This window comes from Eschrichtius robustus, chromosome 13, assembly GCF_028021215.1.
Source record: "Eschrichtius robustus isolate mEscRob2 chromosome 13, mEscRob2.pri, whole genome shotgun sequence".
Classification (NCBI taxonomy): domain Eukaryota; kingdom Metazoa; phylum Chordata; class Mammalia; order Artiodactyla; family Eschrichtiidae; genus Eschrichtius; species Eschrichtius robustus.
In genome coordinates, this window is record NC_090836.1 from 18,707,435 (window position 1) to 18,718,418 (window position 10,984).

General features: G+C 44.8%; 1 protein-coding gene across 1 annotated transcript in view; it reads right to left on the reverse strand.

Annotated features, from left to right (window-relative positions):
- ST8SIA1 (ST8 alpha-N-acetyl-neuraminide alpha-2,8-sialyltransferase 1) overlaps positions 1-10,561 on the reverse strand; it is a 151,954-nt gene extending 141,393 nt beyond the window's left edge. Inside the window, exon 1 of the mRNA XM_068561415.1 lies at positions 10,326-10,561. Within this exon, the coding sequence (XP_068417516.1) occupies positions 10,326-10,561 (236 nt within the window). The remainder of the gene's footprint in view (positions 1-10,325) is intronic.
- Positions 10,562-10,984: the final 423 nt, after the last annotated feature.

Below are 10,984 nucleotides of genomic sequence, written 5' to 3' on the forward strand. Positions count from 1 at the left end.
TCTCCAGCACGAAACCTCGCAAACCACTTTCGACACATTCAATCAGTCACAGCACCTTCTCCATACACTGCACAAATCTTTTTTTGCGTTTCGGTTGGATTTTTACCTTTCTTGAAATAATAAAGCATAATATGCCGAAAATGTTGCTTTTTTCTTCCATCTTCAATATTAAAATGGCTACACAAAAATTCACCAATTTTTATAAGTCTTTTTTTAAATGCACGCTGATATGACAGCTGTCATATACAATCTAACAAAATTGTTTTGAATGAAGTTAAAGACAACTAAGTGCTACTAGAGCCATCTTATGGAAAAAAACAGATGAACCTTTTGGCCAACATATCTTTTCAATATCCTTTCTAAGGATCTTTTTGAAGAAAGTAATTTGTTCCAATGTGGTAACATATTTTTTAAAAAGAAACTCATGGTAAATAATTTTTTTCCAAAATGAAAATCATAAATCTATTTTATCACAAGCTTGTAAGTTAAAAATTATATGAGAAAATGTTAAAGCTATAATGTTGAATGATTAAAAAGGATATAAAGCTAAAAATACATAAAATTTAGTAATAATACACATGCAAACAAATACACAAAAAAGAAACAGTTGTGGGCTTCCCTGGTGGCGCAGTGGTTGAGATTCTGCCTGCCAATGCAGGGGACACGGGTTCAAGCCCTGGTCTGGGAAGATCCCACATGCCGCGGAGCAACTAGGCCCGTGGGCCACAACTACTGAGCCTGCGCGTCTGGAGTCTGTGCTCCGCAAAAAGAGAGGCCACGATAGGGAGAGGCCCGCGCGCCGTGATGAAGAGTGGCCCCCGCTCGCTGCAACTCGAGAAAGCCCTCGCACAGAAACGAAGACCCAACACAGCCAAAAATAAATATAAAAATAAATAAGTAAATAAAAATTTTTTAAAAACTATATGTTCCCTCTCTTTGTCTATTCTTTGGGAGAATTTGTAAGATTGAAGGATTGAAGTTACTTCTTAAATTAAAAAAAAAAAAGAAACAGTTACAATGAGCACTTCTGAGGAACGGAATTATGAGTGATTTTTTTTCTCCTTTTTCCTACATTTAAAATTTTCCTATAGCAGCTAACTATTACTTCCAAAATCAGACAAATAATAAACACTATAAATTTTTTAAATAAGCGTGAGGGACATAAAATCATGTACATATTTGTTTTATCAATAATTGAAACAAGCACTTTGTTCAAAACAAGCCCTTTCTCATTACACTCACTTGGAAATAAATCTCTGGTTTGTAGTCTGTTACTCAAGCCATGAATAATGGAGACCGTGTAACTCTGAATTCATTTCAGCTTCCTTCTGGCACCTAATTAAAGGAGTGGCACAGCTCTTATGGCTTCGGCAGCTTCCCTCTCATGCAGTGCCATTGCTAGAAGACCGTCCAAAAGAAAGGGGGAAAATGGGTTGCTTTGAAACTCAGCCCATGGGCTTCCCTGGTGGTGCAGTGGTTGAGAATCCGCCTGCCAATGCAGGGGACATGGGTTCAAGCCCTGGTCTGGGAAGATCCCACATGCCGTGGAGCAACTAGGCCCATGAGCCACAACTACTGAGCCTGCGCGTCTGGAGCCTGTGCTCTGCAACAAGAGAGGCCGCGACAGTGAGAGGCCCGCACACCACGATGAAGAGTGGCCCCCGCTCGCCACAACTAGAGAAAGCCCTCGCACAGAAACGAAGACCCAACACAGCCAAAAATAAATAAATAAATAAATTTATTTATTTTAAAAAAAAAACAAAAAAACTCAGCATGATTATCTAAAACAAACTCTCACCCTTGGAACACAGCACTCAGTTTCTTACTGACTTAACTAATGACACTAGACTCGACAATAAATTCTATAAAATCATGAACCATGTCTAACTTTCATCACTGTATCCCAGTACCTAACTGGCACACAAGAGGCATTTACTAAATGTAGATAAATGAATGATTGAATGAATGAATGAATGGGTGATTTATGACTGGAGTCTGCTCTCTTCCTTAAAATTCTGCTGGCCATTTTACAGCAACCTTAGTACTAACACTATGGAGAAAGAAGTGTGTCATAAGGTCACATTTCATTGTCATACATTCCATTACTAAAAGTGCAATAATAGGCATAGGATGTGTCCCAGGAAGCAGCCTTTCTCATCATTATGGCTTAATAATTAGCAATTATTCAGCACCTAATCCTCCCAAGGTAAGAGGTGCCACCCACAGCTAAGGCTCAGACAAGCCAGGTAAATTTTTCAAGGTCACAAAGTTAATAAATGACAGAACCAGTATTAAAACCTGATTCTATGGGGCTCTGAAGTCCAGGCTCTTCCTAGATGGGAACAATCATCTTGTCATCTCACCAAACCAGCTTGAGAATGACTATGGCTTGCACACAACTGCACACGATTACCTCCCTTAATTATCATCATAAACCTAGGAAGTGAGTTGGCATATTACACCATGTTTCAGATGACAGAACAAAGGAACAGAGAGGTCAAGCAGCTTGCCCAAGGTCACAGAGCTCCCAAAAGAGCCAAAATACAATGAAAAGCTAGAAAGTATTTGACTAGAAATCTATCAACTTCATCATAAGGGACTGCATTAATGATACACAGCCTCCATCACTTCCGAAACGATTCACAACTATGATGAGAAAAACAAGCTTTGAGAAAAAAGCTTGTTTTACTGAGTTGCTGCCTAGGCATTTTACAGCATGACCCTGCTCACACTCAGAGTCTGGACATTTTGAAGAGGACTCGCGTTTAGGATGCCCGCCATACGTTCCCTCTTTGCTTTTCCCCAGGCACCTTTTAAAATAACCACTTAAGAGTTAAGCCGACAAAAAGTTCCAGACCTCTGCCCCAACCACCTTATAAGTAATAGGTGCTTGTTACCTTGCTTTCTGTCTCCCACTCTTGAGCTCCTGGGCCTGGGATGGAGGGCTGCCCCTCCCCAAGCTCACTGTGCCCCCTTGCTTCTGGGATCTGTAAGTAACAAATCCTGGACTCCACTTCTTTTGTATGAGTGTATTAAAACCGTGTCTTCAGTCAGTACGACCACGGGTTTCACCTCCCCAAAGTGGACGCTGGACGCTGAGGGAGGAACCTATCCCCACAGTGGGGAGCTTGTGTCTCCTGATTCAGCATGTTTTTAGTTTGATACAACAGCTCTGGCTTCCTAACAGAACTTTGTCAAAAGACAAACTGGCCATACTCTACAGTAACATATATAATTATATGTTGATCCAACTAGCTGCCTAAACACTCCTCTACAAAATGAAGACAAATAGGCTCCCACATTGCAAAAAAAAAAAAAAAAAATACCCCTACTTGCAAGGCAGAAGACAAAAGTGAAAATTAACAAACAGATAAAATATATGTTCTCTCCTCCTATCCTTTTCCCTGGACAAATATACCTGTATAACAATCTGGAATGCCAGATTCAAACTGAGGCTTCTCAAACTCCAGCAAGTTTGGTACTGGAACATGGCAACACAGAAAAAGCCACCCCCTCCCCATGTGTACACGTGAAATCCCCCCAATCCCATATCCAATTTCCTCTCACAGCCTCCCATTCTCGCAAAGAGCTGTTCCTTGGCCAACCCTTGGGCCTAGGAGTGCACACAGCAGTGGGACAAGCCACCCCCAGGATGAGGAATGGGGGAAACACTACATAAAGGCAGGCACGCTACGGAGTGGGCTTGAGTCATCTGGGCTGGGAATTCCAGGGTCTACAAAGGCCCCATTGAGCCTTGCCTGATTGAGAAGGGGTGAGACCAGAGGAGAAGTGAAGTGAGCTCCGCCCTAAAACACAGGACACAAAGCATGGGTTCCTCTTGCCAAGGTCTAAGGCGGGGCACTGATCAGCTCACACACAAGCTTTCAATAGAAACGTATCATAAATCTCCCCAAATGCATCCCTCTCCCTACCCTTCCCTAACCAAGACCTGGCCATCTATCAAAGTAAATTCATTCACTCCTCCTCCAGTCATCAAAGCATTTACAGCTTGTCATTTCCAAATGCAGCTGTTAATTGCATGATATTTTCTGGGTGTTTTAAATCCTGTCAATTGGATTGATTTTGTTTCTCTAAAGCAGTGATTCTCAACCAGCAGCCACTTTGCCCCCCGGGAGACATATCTGGGGACATATATGGTTGTTTCATTCCGTGGATGGTCAGTGGACAGAGGCCATGGGTATTGCTGAATATTCTACAATGTACAGGACAACCCTCCACAACAAAGAATTATCCAGCCCAGGATGTCAGTGGTGCTGAGGTGAGGAAACTCTGTTCTAGAGTAGGAACTCTTTGACAGGATGCCATTTACTCCTTCGGTCCCCAAACAGCCAAGCAGGGTGCTGGACCTCGATAAATCCTTGCTGGCTGACTGGCTAACTGGTCCCACTCCATTCTAAAACGTTCAGTCACACAGTAACTCAACAAAAATGAGCGTGCCAGGAACCACCTCTCAGCTCCGGGGATGCAAATATGGATGAGTCGGCATAAAAGGCAGACAAGTAAACCGGTACTTTTAACACAACTTGAGAAATGCACCTGTCATTACCAGCTATTTCTATATTTACCTGTTTATTATGTCTCCCCTCGTTAGCCTATAAATTTCAAGAAAGTAAGGGTTTTGTTAAGTTCACCGTTATGGTTCCAGCCCCTTTTATGATAATAGTGGTAGATACAGTAGTAGATATTTTGGATCAATGAAAAAATGCAAATTATGCACAAGGCTTTTTTTTTTTTTTTTTTTTTCTCTCTGAAGGAGGAGATTCTAACACATCCTGGGGAGGAAGGAAGGAAAGCTGCCTTGAGGAAAGCTAATGCGGATTAAGCACTAATTACACTGGGCCCTCGGTATCCATGAGGGAACGGTTGCAGGACTCCACCCCATCTCCCCACCCTCCCACCCCGCACAGATACCAAAATTCCCGGATGCTCAAGTCCCTTATATAAAATGGCTAGTGCAGGATGCCCTCCATATCCGTGGGTTCTGCCTCCGAGGAGTCAACCAACTGCAGGTCTCGAATTTCCATCCTAAGCTAGTTGAATCCGCGGATGTGGAAACCACAGATTCGGAGGGCCGACTCTGTGGGCCAGAAACAGTTCTCAGCACTTTCAACGTATTACCTATTCTAACGCTCACAACACTCCTATAAGAAGCCACATTTTATTATATGAGGAAATGAAGTCTGATTTGCTCCAGAACACAACAAATAGTGGCAGCAGGGTTTGAGGACAGCTAACTTTGGAACCTTTGTTCTTAACCACTGCAACGCACTGTGGAGAGATGAGTAAGAACTGACCCCGTGAAGGGCGGGCCCCGTGGCCTTGAAGGAAAAGCATTCCAGGCAGAGGGAATGGCACAAGCAAAGCCAACACAGCCTGGCTTATTTCAGGGGCTATAACTTTTACCAGTATTACTAAAGCATAAGGAGGAACACTGATGAAAGATGATGGTGGAAAAGTAATCATGGCCAGATCATAAGAGACATCAGCAGTGCCTCATTACCCCGAGATTATCAGAGAATGAGCATAAGGCTTAGAGTCTAATAGCTGTGGGTGGAAACTCAACCCAATCACGTTGCTAGTGGTTCTCTCTGAACCTCCATTTCCTCAACTGTAAGACAAAGAACATACAAATATCTACTTTATAAAATAGCAATGGGAACAAACATAACTAATACAAGCACTAAGAACTGGACCTGGTACATGTCATGAGTCCAAGCAATGTTAATGGCTTACTTTTGTCATTGCATTATTGCTGATGGAGTTTTTTCACATGTGTAAATCTGCAGCATAATGGCAGCTTATTTTCATAAGCACCACATTAAACCAGCTTTCTCCTAAACTACTTTTACAGTGAATTCCACAAATTCCCCACTTAACAAACATAAAACTTACATCCCATATACACAGATGGCTGCACCCCCCTCCCATCCCGTCACTCCCCCCACCCCCCCAGTGCCCTTCTGCAGCCACCAGGGCAGCTGTGGAAACACCCGAAGCTTCTGGTAACCGTAGATTTAAAATAGGGACAGAAAGGAAGCTACATAAAGCTAGAACTGCGTACAGGAGTGTTTTTCGTTCAGAATTTAGAAAGGGAAAGAGGAACAGGACTATTTAGACTGATGGCCCCCAGCCAGTGAACAGACAGGATGCCCGCAGCACTCTGGTGTCATCCCCTTTCCCCAGATCCACCAGGAACAGTGACGTGCCTCCTCTGCTGATGTCGGCACATGGCCAGTGCCCTTGGATACTTGATGTCTGTTCATTCCTCACGAGCCGCGCCTTAAGCCCATTCAGAGCTTGGGACCTGGCTCCCACCTGCCTCCCAGTCTGCTTACTACTGTGTTCGCTGTGGGCGACTTAAGAACTTTCCACACAGGAAGCACATCAGACACTTGCCCACCTCCCCGTCTTGGCAGTTGCTGTCCTGTCTGCTCAGAACATCCTTTGCCCTCCCCTCTCACTACTCCCCCATCTCACCATCCTTCAAGGCTGAGTACAAATCCCACCTCCTCTCCAACTCCCCTCCTTCCCTGGAATCAAGTGCCACGTTCTGTGAATCTCCCCAGCCCTTTGCTTGTGGTTCAATTGTTTAAGGGCCACGTATTAAACAGAGGTACGAAGCAAGCATCCTTTTAAATGCTATCTGTATGCTACCGTATGATTTTCACTATAAACCTGTAAAAAATGATTACAAACCCCATTTTACAAATGGGGAAGGTGAAGCTCTGAGAGTCGACCTTGCCAATGATCATACAACCAGAAAGGGAGCTCCAACCATGTACTGACAGTTCCCCAATTCCTAACTTTTTCACTCTGTTATGCTGCCTCTCTTTAATGGCCCTATTGCCAGGTGGTTAGTTGATTACATACATATACACCTGTCACAGGGACCAGGGCATAGTCATCTTTGTAAACGCGGATAACAAGGTACCCATACAATGTTCTTAGAAGAATTAAATCAGACAGTACATTTAAAACACTTAGCATAGTGCCACACACATAACAAGAGCCTAATAATTTGTTGGTTTTGTTGTTGTTGCTACCATGTCAGGTGCCTTGCACATAAACCGTGAACAGGAGCTTATTTCTGAGAAACAACCAAAATGGGGAAGGACCTGATGAATGAGACAAATGCCACTTTGGTTTGGCATTTCCTTGCACTACTTGATTACTCAGTCAGAAGCAGCAAGAGTTGTATAATAACTTTAAGTTTCTATGATAGGGTGAATTGACTTCTTTATCTTCCTTAGACTACGTGGGTGATAGGGAAACTTCCTATTTAGCAAAACTCTTGCAGCTTTGTTACTTTCGTGCTGCCCACCCCCCCCCCCCTCAAAACAATCCGTCAAAACTCCCCTCTAAGAAGTCAGCACTTAAGTTCTAAGCTTGGAGAAGAAGAAAATCACAAAAGTAAATGGAAGCACAGAGGGCAAAATGGAATCTGAAACTCTGATGCTTACAAACCTAGTGAAACACTTTCTTTTGTCCTCACAGGATTTTACAAGACTTTAAACCATCACATTTCCTTACTCATAGGTTTTTGTCAGTCGCGCCCTAGGAGGAGGTAAGCTGTCTCAGAGGAAGCAATTCATGCATCCTGTTTACTGCTATCCCCCAGGGCCTAGCTCATACCTGGTGCATTGTAGTCACTCATTAAATATGGGTTGACTGACTGGCTGAAATTATTTGTATGTATGTATATATGAATATACATATATTTATACATATACATACATCATTCCGTGGTTTATGGATAAATGTGTATCCATCCCCACACATAAGTGCATATTGTACATTTATGTATGTGTGTTTGTATTTGTGCAGAAGATATTTCAGACTGGCAAACACAGATAACTGTTTGCCAAAGTTGTGTCTCCTTAACACAATAAAGGCCTCTGGCTGACCTAATAGTTAACAATCATACTCTGTTACCCACATACTAACAATCCAGATGTTAAAAAACAATTAAACATGCAGAGTAAAAAAAATGTTTTGACTTAACAAACCATGATACTTTGACTATCTTTTAAAATCCTCGTCCCTGTTCATTAGCTTCAGTGGGGAGGCGTGCGGACGGGCGAATTTGAACCACTAATGATTCTCTGCAAATTTGGCAAGTAAAACAGTCCAAATTCCTATGGCCTGGCCAAATGTCCTTATTAAAGTTGTAACGTATATAACTTACCATTTACACTTTCTAACAATTAGAATGACATCACTGACTAGTTATATGTGCCAGACACTTGGCATCAGTTTTTTTATTTAAACTTTACACCAACCCTGCAAGGTAGATGCTATTATCTCCATCTATACATAAGGAAACTCGGACTCAAAGAGATAGAGTAACTTGCCAAAGGTCCTCTGCTGTTTCCCTAGTCATGGCACGGTCAGTCTAAAAATTCAGGATTCTCCTCCGAAGCCCAACCTCTTTTCCATGCGCAATGGTGCCGCTTACACAGTCTTACAGACACTAACTTTGAGGGGTATGTGTTTAGGCAGTTTTGGGATTTTCATAAGTATTTCTCTGCACAGAGAGACTAGACCAAATGCCAGCCAAGCACACTGAAGACTACCCCGAGGCTATAGACAGCAAGAGGCAAGTGTGTCTGAGAAACAACGAGCCTGGGCTTCTCAGAATGTGAAGCATTTTCCACTCAATTATGTCCTCCAAAAGAAATCTATTCTCTAAAAGAGCTTCATTATTGCTCCGCCTATAAAAAAAAAAAAAAAAAAAAAAAGGACTCTTTCATTGCAAACCAATGGGAAGCTCTTAACTCATTTCCTTACATTACTTGAAATGAAAGTGCCTTCTGTCTCTAGAGAAAAGAATGGCTGCATGCTATGCCTTTTGAGTAGAACAATCAATACCATGAAGGCAAGAGAAAATCAGCTCTTATATACTTTTAAGGGGAGTGGGGTTATTTTTAAACTTAATGATAGCAGAATTCTAAACAGAGAGACAGAAGGAACGTCTTCCCTCGCAGTTTAAAGGCAAATTCAGCTGCCTTTCCCTGCAAGGTTTGGCTATTATCTCTTTGACCTTTCCAGGAGCAGGCCTGAGAAAGGGAAGGAAACCATATGTTTTAAAAGTTTGTTTTTTTAATTTACAGATATTTCTGAACATTTGTAACTAACAGTAGTGAAGTTGGCTCTCACCTGGCCATATACGGCTTGGAAAGATCCTATGCAGAGCAAAGGAAAGCCCTCTGTACCCCCTCTGCACGTCCAGACCACAACCATCACAGGAAGAGCCAACTGCAGCACCTTCAGCTGAAGGGACTGAAGGTGAAAGGGGCTCCTGACAGTGGGAGAAGCACCAGGGTGCCCCTTCAGCACGATCAGGAAGGCAGAGAAGAAGCGGAAGCAGCTTTGCCTCACCTCCAATCTTACCGCACAACCCCTGCTGCCAAGAACTCATCTTTAGACCCTTAAACTGAAATTCCCAGAAAAGAAGGGAAACTACAACCTCTGAGTGATGCTCTGAGGTTGATTTCCAACCTGGTTTTGGTTTTTTTGTTTGTTTTCTGATTTCAAGTCCCCACCTAGAGTACATCTCCCAGCCTCCAGAAGCCATCCACAGTAAGCCAAGCAAAAGAGCTGGGAGCTTTAGAGCTTTATGTGACCAAAATCCCAGCTCCGACCCTGCAAAGGTACATGACCTTGGGGAAGTAACTTCTCCTCTGAAGATTCAGTTTGTGGTTGGTAAGATGGGGATATAATATCTGTTATTAGAAAGTCGGTGAAACTCCAATAAAAATCACTCAGTCCCCGGCTCTTTAGTAGGGCATCAGTAAGTGCCTTGTGTTTGTTATGGGCATACTGCACAAAGCAGCGGGAGCCAGGCTGGATGTCCATGTTTTCACTGCCCATGACTCCCTCATTAGTGACTTACGTTACCAACCATGCACCAAACCCCAGGAAGACGCCTGGTACCTGCATCTAGTTCTCTACAGCTTCGAATGTCTGCAGAGCCTGAGATAAATTCTCATTCAGTTCAAGGGACAAAGTTAGCCTAGATTCTTCTTCCCACCGGTTATCGGCAAATCGCTGAATACAACTCAGGCTTGGGAAAAAATGCGTACAGACTTTCCAGGGCCAAAGCAGGTGTCTGCACATCTCCCGGGGTAAGGGCTGGGGAAGGGCCCCTGACTAATGTCTCCAGGTTGGGAACGACAAAGAAAGGGAATAGGACAAGAAGGACGGGATGAAAGGGCCTCTGCAAGGCGGTCCTCGCCGGTGACCCTGTCCTCAGCGTCCCGGGAGGAAAGGACACGAGCAGGGTGGAGCCGCGAAAGCAGGAGTACCTGAAGACTCTGGCCGCCGTCTGGTTCCTCCTCCACGCCGTGCCCTGTTGCAGCACCCCTTGCACAATCTCCTTCTCGTTGGGCAGTCGGTAGACGGGGAAGATGTAGAGCCAACAGAGGACCACGACGCAGAGGGCACTGGCTCCCACGGGCAGCCGGGTCCGCGGGAACTTCCACGCCAGGACGGCCATGGCCCCTCTGGACGTGTGTCGCCGGGCCTGCCCGCAGGGGCTCATCGCAGCCCCCGGGTCCCAGGGTGGCGGTCGAGGGCCGGAGCCTCAGCACTCGGCTAGGCGCAGTGGCAGCGGAGGATCCTCCCACCGCCGGCCCCCCATGCACACACACCTTTCGCTTTCGTGCTCGCACTCGCACGCACGGTCGTTCGGCGCCCACAGCCCCAAAGGTCAGCGCAAGGATTTTTTCCAAGGCAACTTTTTCGAGGATTTCTTCCTAGGGGAAGTGCCCCGGGAGCAAGTCACGAGCTACGGCCATGGTCGCTCCCCCTTCAGAAGGCGGGCGCCGGGGTCTCTGAGAGCGCGGGGAGCGGCGGCGGCGAGTCGCTCCCGCCGGTTCTGCAGCGTTACCGTCGCCCTCGGCGTGGGGCCGGGGAGAGTCTCGGCTCCCTCGCAGACATCTGGTCCGCGGCGTCCGCTTCTGAG